Source organism: Jaculus jaculus, chromosome 9 (assembly GCF_020740685.1).
Source record: "Jaculus jaculus isolate mJacJac1 chromosome 9, mJacJac1.mat.Y.cur, whole genome shotgun sequence".
Taxonomy (NCBI): domain Eukaryota; kingdom Metazoa; phylum Chordata; class Mammalia; order Rodentia; family Dipodidae; genus Jaculus; species Jaculus jaculus.
This window is the reverse complement of record NC_059110.1, coordinates 19,152,961-19,170,723: the sequence shown is the minus strand read 5'-3', so window position 1 is coordinate 19,170,723 and position 17,763 is coordinate 19,152,961. Positions and strand designations below refer to the sequence as shown.

The following is a 17,763-nucleotide window of genomic DNA, read 5'->3' as shown; positions in this document are numbered from 1 at the left end:
TTGAGTTTTTCCCCATTATTATTTGGGCTTCTTGAGGTTTATATATAGCCTTAATTTTGTTGAGATATAAACCCACCATGCCTATTCTATCCCGTGTTTTGATCATGAAGTGGTATGATATTTTGTCAAAGGCCTTCTGTGCATCAATTGAGATGATCATGTGGTTCTTACGGTTCAGTCCATTTATGTAGTATATTATGTTGACAGTTTCCATATGTTAAACCATCCCTGTGTCCCTGGGATGAAGCCTACTTGATCAAGGTGGATAATGCTTTTGATGTGTTGTTGAATTTGTTTTGCAAGGATTTTGTTCAGGATCTTTGCACCTAAGTTCATTAGCAATATATGCCTGTAATTTTCTTTCCTTGTTACATCTCTGTCCGGTTTTGGCATTAGGGTTATGATAGCTTCATAAAAGGAATCAGGGAGTATTCCCTGGTCTCCAATTATGCAGAATAGTTTGAGAAAAACTGGTTTCAGTTCTTCAATGAAGGTTTGGTAGGATTCAGCTGAGAAGCCATCCAGTCCTGGACTTTTAGGGGAGGGTTTTGATTACCTTTTCAATCTCCATGGATGTGATAGGTTTGTTTAGGATATTAATCTGCTCTGAATTTAGTTTTTGGTAAGTGGTATATGCCTAGGAACCCATCCATTTCTTCCAGATTATTTAATTTTGTGGAGTAGAGACTTTGGAAGTATGCCTTGATGATTCTTCCAATTTAATTGATGTCTGTTGTTATCTCTCCTTTTTCATTTGTGATTTTGTTAATTTGAGACTGCTCACTTGCATGCTCGCTCGCTCTTTCTCTCTCTCTCTCTGTCTCTTTTTTGATCAGTTTGTCCAGAGGTTTGCAAATCTTGTTTATTTTTTCAATGAACCAGCTCTTCATTCCATCAATTTTTAAAATAGTTTTATTAGTTTCCAATTCATTAATTTCTGCTCTCATCTTGATAATTTTTTTTTTCCATCTGGAGCTCTTTGGGTTGGATTCTTGGGGTTTTTCCAAGCTCTTTAGGTGGACAGTCAGGTTATTGATTTGGAATCTCTCTGTAATGAAGGCATTTAGGGCTATAAATTTTCCCCTTATGACTGCCTTCATTGTGTTCCATAAATATTGGTAGGTTGTGTTTTCATTATTATTAAAGTCTAGGAATTTTACAATTTTTTTTTATTTCTTCCATGACTCATCCATTGTTTAAAAGTGTATTGTTTAGTCTCCAGGAGCTGGTGGAGTTTTTTATGTGTCTCTTTTTAATTTCTAGCTTTAAAGCAGTGGGACCTGACATGATGCAGGAAGTTACTTAAATTTTCCTGACTTTATGAAGGCATGAATTATGGCCTAACATATGGTCAATTTTAGAGAAGGTTTCATGGGCTGCTGAGAAGAATGTGTATTCTGTAGAGTTAGGATAGAAAGTTCTGTAGGTATCCGTTAGGTCTAGTTGATCTATGATGTTGAGATCTATTATTTCCCTGTTGATTTTGTGCTTGGATGATCTGTCTATTGATGACAGTGGAGTACTGAAGTCTCTGACTGTGATGATGTTGGTGTTTATTTCTGTTTTATTGTTGAATAGATTTTGTTTTATAAAATTTGATGCACCTGTGTTTGGCACATATGTATTTATGGTTGTGATGTGCTCATTTAATCATTCCCTTGATGAGTAAGAAGTGGCCTTCTTTGTCCTTTTTTATTACTTTTGGTTTGAAATCTATTTTGTAAGATATTAACATAGCAACACCCACTTGCTTTTTATTTCTATTTCCTTGGAATAACATTTTCCAACATTTCACCCTGAGGAGGTGTCTATCTTTAGTGGTGAGGTGGGTTTCTTGAAGACAGCAGATAGAAGGGTACAGTTCTTTGATCCATCCTGAAAACCTATGTCTTTTGATGGGTGAGCTATAACCATTAATATTTAAGGTCATTGCTGTAAGGTCTCAGTTAATCCCTGCCATGATGAGGTGTCTTATAGGGTTTGGTGCTTTCTTGTGTTATATACTATTTTGAGCTTGGTTTATTTTGGTTATTGTGATCTTCTTCTTGTTGGCTCTTGAAATTGGTTGTTTGACTGTTCTTTGCAGAATATTCCCTCAACTATTCTCTGTAGGTTTGGCTTTGCATTCATATAATCATAGAGTTGACATTTTTCATGGAAACTTTTTTTCTTTCACTATCTATTATGAGGGATACTTTTGCTGGGTAAGGTAGCTTGGGCTGAAAGTCATAATTACTCAGACTTTAAAGTGTTCCATTCCAGGCCCTTCGGGCTTTCAGGGTTTCCATCGAGAATCTGATGTAATTCTGATGTGATTGCTTTTATATGTTGTGAAATTGCTTCTTTCTTTTGCATTTCACATTCTCTCTTTGTTTTCATTTTTACGAGTTTTAACTGTCATGTGTCATGGAGAGTTTCTTCTTTGGTTCTGTCTGTTTGGTGTTCTGTGGGCTTCTTGTATCTGGATATCAATAATTTTGTTAAGGATGTTCTCTATAGGTGTGGTCTGGATTTCCTCTCCTTCTGCTATACCCATGATCCAGATGTTTGGTTGTTTTAGTGTGTTCTACAGTTCCCTCATATTATGTTCACTAGCTTTTTTTGAACTTAGCAAAGTTTTTGGCCTCCTGATCAGTTTCTTCTGTCTTATCTTCCAGATCTAAGGTTCTGTCTTCCACATGAGTAACTCTGCTGGTGAGTGGTTCTAGAGAGGTTTTCATAATATCTATTTGATCCTTGTTTTCTGATGTGTTATGTTGTATCATGTCCATCTCTTTTTTGAGCTATGATTTCAATTCAAGTTCTGATTTTCTTGATGCTTTATTTAGTTCATTCTTGCATTTGATCAAGTCTTCATTAAGCTTAATCACTGGTTCATGAGGTCTCCCATTTCTTGACTTACCTTCAATTTATTCATATCTCTTTGGAGGGTTCTAACATTTTCTTCAATTATGTTAAACTTACTTTCAAAAGCTGAATGCTCTAGGAGACAATTCTGTTCAATGTCATTGGTACAATTGCTGGTTCTTTGATAGTTTGCTTCAAGTTTGGTGATTTTTTTAATTGGGGTCTCATTGGTTGCTGTATTTTCATTTTGGGAATAAATTTCTGATGATTTCTCTATGATTTCATTGGAGGTTTCTGTAGTAGGACTAGGCATCATTGGTGGGGATATCTCAGTTTTCTGACTTTTGTTGGCTTTTTTTGCATTGTTGTCTATCCATTTTAGGAAGACTTCTTATTTTATTGAGGAGGAAGCAAGTTTTTGTCCTTTGGCCTATTCACCCTCTGACTCAGGTGAACAGGGATGTTGGTACCTAGTGGTAAGGATACCAGAGCAAAAGGCCTGATGCCATAGCTCACATAGGGACCAGGCCTCCCCAAGGGACCAGCCAGGACCAGAGGACTGGGAGGAGCAAAGGAACAGGGATCAACCTGGCCTACTTCATGCTATGCCCTCCAAGACACAGACCAGCCTAGGCAACCCAGACTGGGGAGGTGGGGGGAGGAGCCCACCTACAGGGTCTGGCCTGCTCACTCCAGACCACTTTACCCACCCACTCACTCTCTGCCAAGAAACTCAGACCCTGATGGTGGGAGGGACCCAGAAATGGGTCCACCCTACTCACTCCAGACCGCGGCACCTGCCCACAAACTGTCTATACATGGAACTCCTGCATCTTCTTTTTAATCACTATAGTGAAGAAGTATTTCTACATTGACAAGGTGCCATTTGAAATACAGGAGGGTTCCCAAAAAAAGGGTAACAATAAATACAGAATGGTATTATAGGAATCTTTTGGAATCTTCCCTTCGCCCTTAGGCAAATTCGGCTGAGAAACTTAGGGAATACGGACTGTCCCACATCTGCAGCCATCCTGTGCTGGTGACTAGAAGTAGGTCTTGTCCCCTTGTGGCACCACCCAAACCACCTCCTGTACCTCCCTGGAAACTCATCCGTCAGAAAAAAGAAACTATTATAACAGATGAAGCTCAAGGTAAGTTATTTACATCACTCTGGAGGAAGGCTCCAGAGTTTCTTTATGTTGAGGTAAATTACTGAATACTGCACTTAAATCTACTCAAATTTTAAGTCTAAACATACCTTTAAAAGAATAAATGCTACACATCTCAGAAGCCACACAGTTTGATTCATGTCTAAATGGACCAGATGTCTCATTCTTTGAGTTGTTATCTGATTATTATCAGTGTGCGAGGAAAGTAATTTGGAGTAAGTGATACAGAAAATTAAATAGCATATATGAAAGTACTAGAATAAATTTCAAAGTGGAAATCATCAGAGTATCATGCATGCATTTCCAACCTTTTGGCTTCATGACATAACAATGTTTTCTACAAAGTTAATGCTCAAAAACCATGCAATTTTGTTACCAAAAGCCACTGCAAAATAAATCTCATTGTAAAGTAAGTTTACAGCTTTGTCTTGGGCTGCATTCATAGCTTTCCTGGGCCATATTCAGCCAGAGGTTGCAGGTTGGACATGGTCTTTGAATTACTAATGCATAATTAGAGCTCCTATCCGAATAGAATTTCTATCCTGAACTGTGTGCCATGTAACTCAGTGAATGACAGTTATTGTCCAAAATAAGTGTGTTCCCATGGGCTAATGTCAAGTCATGGAGTAGCCAGTGTCATTCTTATTCACACAATTCATTTCAAAATTCCTTATAATTCATGCCTTCAAGTTTTCATTAATACTATTGTTTTGACAAGCACAATGTTTGAAAGAAGGGAGACCAAGAGGTCAAAGGAAGGGATGAATAAGACCATGAATGAACAATTAATTTTAAAGAAAAAAAATTAATATTTTAAAGAGGAGCACTAATCATTAAATGAAATATATATAACAGGAAAACTTGCAGTTTATATTTATTCAGTGTACAAAGTTTTCTCAGTTAGCATTTGTGCTTTGTAATGGAAGATTTGTATATATTCTCATTCCAAGAAGCTTAAATAATTTGGGGAAAATGAGGATGTGCCTCAGTGGCAGAATATTGGCTTAGCATGAAAGAAACCCTGGATTTGATCCCCAAAACTACAAAACAATTTTTGGTTATTTTTTTTAATGTTCCTTTTCCTTGCCCTTACATTTTCTTCCTTTGTCTTGTCTAATGTTTCATTATTTTTTGTGTGTGTTTTTTTGTTGTTGTTGTTATTTTTATTTATTTATTTGAGAGAGACAGAGAGGGACAGAAAGAGGCTGACAGAGAGAGGGAGAGAGAATGGGCACTTCAGGGCCTCCAGTCCCTGCAAATGAACTCCAGACGCATGTGCCCCCTTGTGCATCTGGCTAACGTGGGTCCTGGGGAGTTGAGCCTCGAACCGGGATCCTTAGGCTTCACAGGCAAGCGCTTAACCGCTAAGCCATCTCTCCAGCCCTTTTGTTTTGTTTTTTAATTCAGTGATAGTATGGTGCGTTCTTCAAGGACTGTTTCATTAGGGGTTGTTCTTTGTTCCTACAATGAAATTCTTGAAGCAATAATTTATAACAAAGAAAAGCTTCCTGACATTCACTGTTTGAGAGAGAGCCACTAGGAGTGCTTCCATTGCGCTGGACTCCTGAAAAAACAGCACACTGTGGACAGAGCCCACAGTGGAACAGATTGTTCACCTAGTGAAAATGAGAGGAAGAGACCAGATCCCATCCCACAAGACCAGATCTATAAAGGTCCTACAACTTCCCTAAAACGTCACCTAGGGGACAAAACCTCTGACGCATGAGCTGATAGGGGAAATTTATGTCCAGACTCTTCTCAGGTGTTTTATCCAACATCTGTCCCTTGTTAAACAGTGAAGGCAAAGCCACAGTGAACACACATGTACCTCTTCCTGAAGGCATTTCTTCAGGGGTTCCTGTGGAATATGAACCATGAATTATGGATGGTGTCCTAAATGGTGGAGGGAATGTCTTTGAATGGCTGTGGCTCCTCCTAGCAGTGCAGACGTGGCTCATCCTTCAGTGCAGGTGATAAGAGAATTACATACCAGTCACACAGACAAATCTCAGTGGTCTCCAAGACCCTGAAACTGCAGTGAATGCACAAATCGGAATGCTTACCTGTTCCTTGCTTTCTACTTCCTACAATAATTGACACATTTCTAAAATATAAGTAGCAACTGGTAACCATGTAATTTTCTGAACATTTGTTTTCGTCCTACAGCCACACAGCTAGTACAGCTGAGAGCAAAGTGTTCTCTACAACATGATTATCCATTTCAGAAAAACAACAAGAGAAATGGTCAATTCTTTGTTCTTCAAAAAAAAAGTGGGGGGCTGTAGAGATGGCTTAGTGGTTAAGATGCTTGCCTGTAAAATCTAAGGACCAAGGTTCAATTCCCCAGGACCCATGTAGGCCAGATGCACAACATGGAGTTCTTTGGAGTGGCTAGAGGTTGTGGAGCACCTATTCTCTCTCCCTCTATCTGCCTCTTTCTCATTCTCTTCCTCAAATAAATAAAAATTTAAAAAATTAAGCCCCACTACCTGTAGTTGTAGCTCAATGGTGGACCATCTGTCTAGCATGTTCAAGATCCAGGGTTCAATTTCCAGCACTAAAAAAAAAAAAAAAATCAGGTAAATTTAGGCTTCACCATATTTTTCCATTTCTACTTAATTATTTCAGTCAATGGGCATCATTCCTTGAGTTGGTGAAACCAAAGTGCACCTGCTGCTTTGAGGCTTCCCTCCCTCCTCCTTTCTCACCTACCTGCCTATCTCCTCTCCTTTCTGCCTACCTTTTCCCTCCTACTTTCTTTCTTTAAAAACAATATTCATTTGGGCTGGAGAGATGGCTTATCGGTTAAGCTCTTGCCTGTGAAGCCTAAGGACCCCAGTTCAAGGCTCAGTTCCCCAGGACCCATGCTAGCCAGATGCACAAGGAGGCACAGACTTCTTGAGTTCGGTTGCAGTGGCTGGAGGCCCTAGCACGCCCATTCTCTCTTTCTCTTTCTCTCTCTCTCTCACACACACTCTCTCTCTTAAATAAATAAATAAAAATAATACAATTTTTGTTAAATATATGTATTTGTAAGGAGAGATAGAGAATAAACTAACTCCAGATGCGTGTACCACTTTGTGCATCTATCTTTATGTGGGTACTGGGGGATTGAACCCAGGTTATTAGGCATTGCAGACAAGAACCTTCACTACTGAACCATCTCTCCAGCCTTGCTTTCTTTCTTGAACCAAAGATCAACATGCATATAATGCCCAAAAGGAAAGAAAATCTTTTAAATTCTATATTTTAACTAGGTATACTTCAACCAGGTGTTCATTCAGAGCATGTTGGAATGCAAGGAAGATGACTGAACATAGTTGCAGCTTCAAATTTTGCTACTAATTATTATTTAATTTTATGTAAATGACCACTTCAGGAAATGACAGCTTATAAACGGATTGCTGGTGGGATTCCATAAGGGTGGTGGCTCATGTTAGGGCTCACAATAAATTGCTCTCTTGGTGTTTAGAATTTAAAGTAAAACTTAACAAAAATGGGACAACATCATTATTTTAGAGGATACTAAAAAATGCTCAGAGAACAAATTTCTATACTTTGTCAGATCCTCACTTCTTATCCTGACAGCCACCCTTCATGTTCAGGTTCAGGATTCACCATAGTAAAGTGTGTGCTGTGTTTACCTGTTAGGAATTTCCCACTGGGAGTTTCCTACTTCAAAGCCAGCTCCATCCATACTCCAGCACACCACCATGCCTTCAACACCTGCTTTCCTTCCTGCCATGGCCTTTGCTGCATCTTCTGTCCTTCCACTGCAGCCTCCACCTGTTGGTTCAAATGTCTTCTTCATGTCCTTAGTTATTACGCTGAGAACTTTAACAAAGAGAACTTCTTTCTTTTTAGTAAAATACTTTTATAGAAAATCATTTCTGTACTCAAAATGGCAGCAAATGCCAAGACATTTCTAACTTTCGCCCTTGAGACTTAAATTTTTAGTCACAACCTTTAAGCAACCAGGGTGTAGACACAAGAAATATAATATTGGCAAGATCTGCAAACTCAGTAGGAGCTGGTGGATGTCTTTGTACATCCTGTTTTATGCTGTTGAAAGTTCCTGGATAAATATTTATTCTAATCAGCACGGCATTAAGTGTTAAGTTCTACAAATGCTTCTGACAGATTTTCAAAAACACATACATCATTCTTCCCAACTGATACTTTGTAGATGCAGTAATAAAGAAGCCTGAACAGTTTCTTGAGATTTCAAGTCCATTTTTGAATTATAGAATGGCTCCATTTACAATTCCAACAGAAACGTAAGTACATGACATTCTCACAAATGCATTGTGTTGACGCAAAAATGTTTTTGCATGGGTGTGGTTGAAAGCAACACAAAATGGAAATAATATTTGAAGAACATTAATAAAAAATATGTGAAAATAAAATATGTCAAAATATATTAGGTATATTTCCTGGTGCCTTTTAGCTGATAATTATATTAGTTCACTTGTTAACAATCATTTGTGCTCATGTTTTGAAATTTATTTTCTTGACCATTTTACATAGGTATAAAATGTTTTGATCACATTCTTTCACTCCTCCTCCCCATTTATGCCTCCTCCAACTCTCACAGAGGGCCCAAGAATGGCTCTCTTTTCTCCTCAGCACGTGTCCTGGAAAGGCCATGAGAACACAGACGAAAGCAGTTGTCTTCACACAAAGCAGAGTCCTTGTAATTAACAGACTCTGCTGTACCCATTGTAAAAGCAGGCTCTCTGGTCCCTGAGCTGTAAGAAGATAAATTTCTCTTAAGCCTTCTAATTTCTGCTACTTTATTACAGCTGCTCAAGAAAACTGATACAGTTTTGGTACTTAAAAGTAGGATACTATAATAATAACTATATAAAAACATGATGTGGCTTTAGAACTGAGTAAGGAATAGAAGGAATATATCATGCAAAAAGTAGATATTGCTGGGAAGAAACTTTTGGTAGTTTATTCTGGTGAGGCTCATTATAGAAAATCTGAGAGCTTAGGGAAAGCCCACCTGCTTGTCGAATGCCTAAGTAACTGTGAACAGAATGTTGGTAGAAACAGCCATGTTAGGGGCTACTGTGTGGAGATTTTGCAAGGCTTTGCCATTTGGAGCACAACCAGTCCTAACTGCTGCTGCAATATAATATAAATCAACAACTTCATATAAATGAAATGCAATCTTACCACCACAATCAGTAACTGGATCAAAATATATGTTCTGTTAACTTTGAATACATATTACAAATTCATTAAGTGATGTCTGTTTTCTAAAATAATTTCCAAAGGCTGGTCTTTTGGTGAAGTATATGCAACAGTGTTACTATACTGCCTTACTGTGTCAGAGCAACTCAAAGACCTGGGAAACTACTGTTATCACAATACTGAATGGCCTTAAACTCATTTCTGGGTTTTCTTTCTTTGGTTGTAGTTATAGTATTCCTCTTACACTATGAATTGTTTCTTTTTAATGATTAGTGTTGTCTTCTTCCAATAGCCTTGCTTCTTCAAAATTTGCCTTTAACTCTAAGGATGTAGTGAGAATACCATCACATACTTAGAAGAAGCTAACAATGCTCACGTGTATTTATAATGAAGCCCCAAAAGGGTCATCACATGGGCTTTGTGTGCTATAATACTGATACATAACACAATGCCTATGCTGGGACAAGTACTCAGTAAACACTAATTGAATGGAAAGTATTTTGAAGCATCTAAGTTATAAGGGATTTTTTTTAATTATGCTTTAATTTGCTAGCTAGTAGTCACATATCATGTAACCATGAAAGTTTATTTTCAGGTCACTTAATATTATGTAAAGTTAAAAACTAAATTCTTAACTTGCCAGTTGAAAAGGTCTTTCCATCTAAATGATGTCTAAACTGTCAATGGGACACAAAGCACTTAGAATTCAAGGGCAGTACTGTTTATTAAGAGAAAACCTTGTTCATGATGATCAACACTTTAATAAGTATAGATACTCATATTTTAGATATTCCTGCCTTGAACTATACAACTATAAAAGGGTGGGGCAAAATTTTTTAAAATGCAATAGATCCTTTCCTTTGGTCCCAAGAAATATAATCTAAATTAAGAGTTTGAAAAAATGTGTTTAATAACTGATCAGATGCTTATACGGCGACTCACTCATGAACCCTGGCACTTGGTAGGCCAAGCCAGGAAATATGCCACAAGTTCAAGGATAGACTGGGTTACATAGTGAATTCCAGAATGAGACCCTGTTTTACTGCCAAACCAAAACAATGATTGAATAGATTCAGCTAAAAGAAGAATTATTTCTAAGAATTATTTCTGAAGGTGAATCTAGGCTGAAGTATGAGACAAAAAATAAAAGCATAAAAACAGAGAAAAAGTATACTAAAAGTCAAATGGAACCATTATTAATATACTCACTAGTAGTTCTCAAAAATAGAGGATAGAAACATTTGAAAATAATATGAATATATGTATGTATATATGTATATGAAACTAGTGATAAAATCACGTTGCTTTGTGATGTCTCAGCAAGTGTACATTTATTATTTAAGTACTTCAAAATATATTTAAACCTTGGTGAAATTTTAGTTATACTATTGAGTGTCTTACATAATAGAATACAATAGATATGTATACTATTAGATATCATTAAGTCCTCCCTTGGATATTGTACAATCCATGGTAAGAAAATAAGCCCAATGGCTGAGAGTAGTTAAGCACTTGCCTATGAAGCCTAAGGACCTCGGTTTGAGGCTCCATTCCCCAGGACCCACGTTAGCCAGATGCACAAAGGGGCGCACTCCTCTGGAGTTCGGTTTGCAGTGGCTGGAGGCTCTGACACGCCCATGCTTTCTCTCTATCTGCCTTTTTCTCTCTGTGTCTGTTGCTCGCAAATAAATAAATAAAAATAAAAACAAAAAAATTTAAAAAAGAATATAAGCCCATAATATAAAACAGTCATAATGTAGATAAACTTTTACTCTATTTCCCACTTTCAGGGACACTTTATATCAAAACCAGCTATTCAGTTAATTTATATTTTCTAATTCTATTTAAGAAATACTTTTGACATTTGCATCTTTACTGGATTGACATGTTTGTATAAAATATGTGTTGTGGGTGGTGGTGTGTGTGTGTGTGTGTGTGTGTGCATGTGTGTTATGTGTGCTGTATTCACATGTTGTGTGCAGATGTGTGTATGTGTGTGTGTGCACAGAGGCCAGAAAAGAATGTCAGTTGTCGTCTTTGGCTCTCCTGCATTATTTCCCTGAGACAGCGTCTCCCACTGAACCCAGAGCTGCTGTTGTAGGTCATATTGGCTGATCACCGAGTCCCAGTGCTTCTCCTGTCTTTACCTTCTCCTCCTCCCACACAGGACTGCTTAGCTTTTATTTTTATTATTATTATTATTATTATTATTATTATTAATTACTATTACAGAGAGAGGGAATTGGTATACCAGGGCCTCACTCACTGCAACCAAACTCCAGATGCTTGTGCCACCTGCGCATGTGTGAGCTTGTGTTAGCGTCGCTTTTGCACATCCAGGGATTGAACTCAGGTACTCTTAGGCCTTCATACTTGTGCAGAAAGCTCCCTTAACTATACACACATCACTCCCATCCATTTTTTGTATGTTTTATCGTCTATTTGTTTACAATTTTGAGGTTGGGTCTTATCACGTAGGCTCATCTTGAGTTTGTAGTCCTGCCTTAGCCTCTTGTATATAGGATTACTGATATGCATCATTATTCCTGGTCCAAGATTGTGTAAATTTTTATATCAACAGTTGAACACTATGAAGGGTGAAGAGAGGGCTGGAGAGATGGCTTAGTGGTTAAGTGCTTGCCTATGAAGCCTAAGGACCACAGTTCGAGGCTCGATTCCTCAGGACCCACGTTAGCCAGATGCACAAGGGGGCGCACACATCTGGAATTCATCTGCAGTGGCTGGAGGCCCTGGCGTGCCCATTCTCTCTCTCTCTCTCTGCCTTTCTCTGTCTGTCGCTTTCAAGTAAATAAATAAAAGTAAACCAAAAAAAAAAAATTTTTTTTTAAAAAGAGAAAGCCCATACCATCTAGCGGACAAATGATCAAATGCCAGTGTTACAACATGAGAAACAACTTGTTAAGTGGCAAAGACACGTGTTTCTAAAATATTATTACAAATTCATAAATATAATTTTACTCAAATTTTTGTTTTATACTAAAATTACTTCACAATAAATCTTTTAAATTCTATAAGCATTTATAATAAATTATATAAATTTAAACTTTTTAAATTGTACATACAATTTTATGATACTTTACTCTCTCTTTAGGTACATTAGAGCAAAAATATTGCCAAGTATTTAAATAACCACAAAAAGCAAATGATCAAACTTGTTTATATATAGAAATCTTAATTTTTCATAGACATATTATTAGTGTTTGCAAACTAAAATATTCACATGCCTTTTAATCATATAACTGAAATCAAATACTAAGTCACCCATTTAAAAATCTAATTTGTTAGATTTTGCACCATATGAAATACCACATACAGTGCTTTGGCCCATTTTAGGACTGCAGAGTGAGTTGCCAGTAAATATCAGAAATTTTATCTTGTCATTATTGATGTTGGAATTGGCTACATGGTCATGGAAGGTCATGGAGGTTGAAAAGTCTCATGGGAGATTACTTTCAAGGTAGAGATCCTGGGTACCAGTAGCATGCCTATTCAAGTCCAAAAGTGACTGCGAACTGGGGGCAGGAGGGGCTGTTGGGAGAGCTGGGCATGGTGGTGCACGACTTTAATCCCAGCACTTGGGAGGCAGAGGTAGGAGGATTGCCTTGAGTTCAAGGCCACCCTGAGATGCCATAGTGAATCCCAGGCCAGCCTGGGCTAGAGTGAGACCCCACCTCAAAAAAAAAAAAAAAAAAAGATCTGATTCTGGAGTTCTCCAGGGCAGTGCTGATGCACAGTGCCTGCCCACATTGGGGGTACGTCTTTCCCACTTGATTCAGACACACACAGAAGAAGTGCTTTACTGAATCTAAGTTGCCACCTGAAATTAACTGTCACTTCTAATAAAATTCTGATTTTTCCATTCCATTCAGCTGATACAGTGCATGCATGCATGGCAATCAGAGATTATTATGTGGGCTGATAGAAGTGCAGCTGAGGAGCACCATAGCAAGTCTTTTAGGGTTCACACTGTGGTACCCACCCTTGAAGAGTTTCTGTATCCACAGCAACCACAAATGGGCTGCTTTCACAGAACAACTCCCTTAGTTACCCCCTTATCTGATTTGCTTAGAACCTTTTTCAGCCTCACTGCTTGATTCCCGGTCATTAAATTCTGATAACTCATAAACAAATAATCTCATCACTTGATTGGATTTATCAAATCTATTCGCAGCTGGAATCTGTTATGAATTTGTTTGCATATCCATGAACTCTGGCACAGCCGAAAGCAAAGATACGTGAATGGCATCTTATCCCATGCGGAAGATGTGTTCCTGACTTAGCTTGCTGTACAATCAGAGTTCTTAGGGAAACATATGAGCAGTTCCTTTCCTTCCCCAAGCCTCTGAAAGTGATTGGTACAATTATTTCCTGTCACAGGAGTTGTAGCCACATGCAGGGTTTGCCCATTACTGGTCTTGGCCCCTGCTGATAGAATTGGATACTCATAAACGCGGCTGTGCTGTCCTCTGGTGGACATTCTATGTAAATCAGCAAACTTCAATTGTAGGTCAGTTAAGTCTTGCTAATCAGTAACTAGAAAAAAAAATCCGAAGTCTGTTTACAAGGAATTTAATTTTATCTTTGAGACATAAGTATCTAAAATTAAGAATGCATAACAGATGTAATTTTACTGTGCCCAGGAAATTCTAGCTATGGCAAGGATGGCTTGGATCTTGTCAGCAGCCACTTGAAGAACAGAAGCACTAAAATGCGGGTAGACACTATGAAAGCCACAGCTATATCACAGTTAAAAACTGAAGAACTCAAAATTCGTAATTAAATTTCTGATTCTGAGCCATTTTATTCAGAAATACTCTGATAATAAGTTAAACCTATCCCAGTGATCAAATTTTCCTCCTTTTTATATTCTAATCAATACTCAGATGACTGCCATAGCTTTAAAATAGTTTCCTAGGAAAATTTTACACAAATGTACTGACTGATACAGAATATTTTTAAATTTTTTGTTAACTTTTATTTATTTTTTTGAGAGTGAGAGAGAAAAAAAGAGGCAGTTAGAGAGAGAGAAAGAGAATGGGTGCGCTAGGGCCTCTAGCCACTGCAAACGAACTCCAGATGCATGCACCCCCTTGTGCATCTGGCTAACGTGGGTCCTGGGGAATTGAGCCTTGAACCGGGGTCCTTGGGCTTCACAGGCAACCTCTTAACCGCTAAGCCATCTCTCCAGCCCCAGAATATTTTTAGTAGTACAGAATATGATTCAGTATTTTCACATGAAGTTTTAGTTATTTGAGAGCTAGAGAAAGAAGAGAGAGAAAGAGAGAATGAGTATTCTAGGACTGCTAGCCAATGCAAACAAACACCAGATGCATGCACCACCTTGTGCATCTGACTTAGGTGGGTCCTGGAGATTTGAACCTAGGTTCTTAGATTTCACAGTTAAGTATCTTAACCACTAAGCCATCTCTCCAGCCCCTCACATGAATTTTGAAAGACTTGCTTATAAAAGAACAAGGAAGGGGACTGAGGAGATGACTCAGTGGATAAGAACATGTACTGTGCAAACTTGGGGACCTGAGTTCACCCATGTAAAAAGCCAGGTATGGCCAGAATTACCAAAAAAATGTCAAACTGTGGGTTCATTTAGAGACCTTATTTCTGGAAAATAAGGCAGAAGAGTGATAGAGGAGGACCCAATGTCTTCCTCCGGCCTCTACAGCATAGGCATGAGGCACATGGATTTACGTACAATACAACACACACACCAAAAATTTTATGTAGAACAATGAAATAAAATAAACAGATTGTGAACTTTCTCTTGTTGACCCAAAAGTTACTTATTAGTCACTATAAACAAGAGGCTATAATAACAGATATTTTGGGTTTTTTTTCTCCATTAGGCATTTTGTACAATCTGTTGTTAAGAAAGGGATGCCCTTTGGATCTACTCTATCTCCCCTTATGGAGAATGATGATATTGAAAGTGCCAGCCAAGCAGAATTGAATCAAGTTACGGGAATCTCATCTCAGGTATTGGCTCAACTTGGGATTGAGTATAAGAGGTGTTTTGCTTACACTGTGAAACACATTGTCATAAAAATATGTGCTATTCATCTAACAGTACAAAGAATGCTGCAGATAGCTCATGGAACTGAAACACTTTGGAAACTGATATTCACCTGTTGTAACCCTCCATTCCTTATGTGTCTCTTTGGGGGTACTATCTCCTATCAGCCACCAATCAAACTGCACACCTTACTAATGTGAGCCACTAGGTATATATTCATAATGGTTCCTTTTCACTTCACAGGGTAATGTACCACCTCAGCCTGCACCTGTAAAAGGTAAATTAGCCATCCCCTTAAGTATTTTATCCTCAGTGAATGTCCTGCTGCTTGGGGAACTTGGCTTTGTGGCAACATTTAGCACTCCTTTCTTCCACCTCTCAGCAGTCTTTCCTCTGCATCTTCTCTGACTTCTTGATTCTAATATTCCCTGGAGTGGAGATATGAAATGATTCCACAGGTTAAATGTAAACTACAATTAAAATAGAAGAGAATCTGATTAGAGATCTGGAGTGGTGTGTGTAATGCCCCCCCCCGCCATGGCCTGGGGTGTTTGCAGTGCTTTGTCTTCAGCTGGTGATAATTTGGAGAAGGGGCAGACCCTTGCTGGATGTGTGTCACTGGGGGCAGACCGGGGGTTGTTAGGCCAGCCCGACTGGGTATTCATAGTGTAGTTTCTTCTCTGCCTGCTACTTCCCTGTTGATATGTGATGCTGGGAGCCAGCTTCCCACTGGTGCCATGCTTTCCCCGCCAAGATGACTTCTCCTGAGCCTGTCCGCCTGAAACAAACCCTTTCCTCCCGCAAGCCACTTCTGGTCAGGTGTTTTGTCCCAGCAATGAGAAGGTAAAGTGCACGTGAGATTTTTGTTAGTTCTTGTGTGTGGTTATGTGTGAGACAGTGCCTTGTTAAGTTGCCCTGGCTGGCCTAGAACTCACTGTGTATAGTCCAGACTGGCTTCAAAAATTGTATCCCAATGCCTGGGTTTGCTGTACCTAGGAAATGACAGAATGGAAATAATTACAAAATGAAGCTTCAGAATCACTGACTAAGTGAGGTAATTAAGATGTAACTAACGGCTTCCTGAAACGCATCTGCAACGGTAGATCCCTGAAGTTCCCACTCACCCTTCTGCCACTGGCCTTCTCTTCTTACTTATCTTTGTCCGGAGCAGCTTAAGTATAAAAACTAATTTCAGTTACAGCTTCGTAATTTCTAAAGACTGTATTTACAAATTTATCAAAGAGATTTCAAAATCTCTGGACACTTAAACATGCATAGGAGTTATGGCGAATTTCCAAGTGTGTGAATGTGTCCTCACACCCTTGGAGCTGGTGTCTACAGTCTGCAGTCACCTCGGTGTTTTCTTGTGGGTAGACCTTCATGCCTGAACTCCCCTCGCTAATTTTCCACGTCTTCAGAAGGCATAGCTTGTAGTTTAAGATGCGTTTGATGTATTTTCCTTCCACCACATACAGAAGAACAAACAGACTCTGTTTTTGGTGATGCCCATCAGCCTGAAGGCTTAGAAAAGGATTTAGTCATCCAGACAGAAATGCAAGAAAAATCCCAAGAAGAGCTCACAACAATAAACACCAGGGTTTCTAAAGAAATCTGGTTAGACTTTGAAGACTTCTGTATTTGCTTTCAGTAAGTATTCAAATGTGGTTCATTTGACTTTATTCTACTCAAGAAATCCTGACCCACCACCCATGATAGAAATTCATACCAGCATTTCTTTATTGTGTTCAATATATTGCTCATATAGTCTATTATTAACTGTCATTCAAAAATGTAAAGCCAATATCATCTGAATGTTAGCATAATATCCAACAATAGTTACTAAGGTCAAAAACAGTGTATTTGCCAGGCGTGGTGGCACACCCCTTTAATCCCAGCACTCGGGAGGAAGAGGTAGGATTGCCATGAGTTTGAGGCCATGCTGAGACTCTATGGTGAATTCCAGGTCAGCCTGGGCCAGAGTGAGACCTTACCTCCAAAAACAAAAAAAAAAAAAAAAAAAAAAAAGTATCAATTATCTATGATATATTAGCAGTGAAACCTATCCCAAGTCAATTTCAATATTTCAAAAACTTGTTAATTATGTTGAAAATCTTATTTTCCACTGCAATCATTTTCTGCTCTTTGTAATACCTAGTGAAGCCCAGGGTTTTCTTTCTTTCTTTTGTTTGATTATTTTTTCTTTCTATAATTATTTGATTCCAAGAAGCTAAACATGTAGATCTAGTCTTTTCATGTAATGAAAATAATCTATTATAACTTTCTTTTTAGGAATATATATATTTTCCATAAGCCAAGTTCTTATTGGCATAATTTTCAAAAATCAGAATTTAAGGTAAATATGTTATATTCTTTTAGCTTTTCCTCCTTATAGTAGATTTTGTAGAATCACATTACTGAGAGATGGCTTTAAATTTCTTAAGCATCTCTATGTAATTTACATAATTATGTGTAAAACATTAATTTTCAACTCATTAATAA

At 38.2% G+C, this 17,763-nt stretch overlaps 1 protein-coding gene across 1 annotated transcript in view; it reads left to right on the top strand.

Moving 5' to 3' along the window:
* Adgb (androglobin) overlaps nucleotides 1-17,763 on the top strand; it is a 138,704-nt gene that overhangs the window by 60,853 nt on the left and 60,088 nt on the right. The window contains exons 11-16 of the mRNA XM_045159721.1: nucleotides 3,824-3,998; nucleotides 8,203-8,293; nucleotides 15,098-15,227; nucleotides 15,508-15,541; nucleotides 16,740-16,911; nucleotides 17,554-17,617. Of these exons, the coding sequence (XP_045015656.1) occupies nucleotides 3,824-3,998; nucleotides 8,203-8,293; nucleotides 15,098-15,227; nucleotides 15,508-15,541; nucleotides 16,740-16,911; nucleotides 17,554-17,617 (666 nt within the window). The remainder of the gene's footprint in view (nucleotides 1-3,823; nucleotides 3,999-8,202; nucleotides 8,294-15,097; nucleotides 15,228-15,507; nucleotides 15,542-16,739; nucleotides 16,912-17,553; nucleotides 17,618-17,763) is intronic.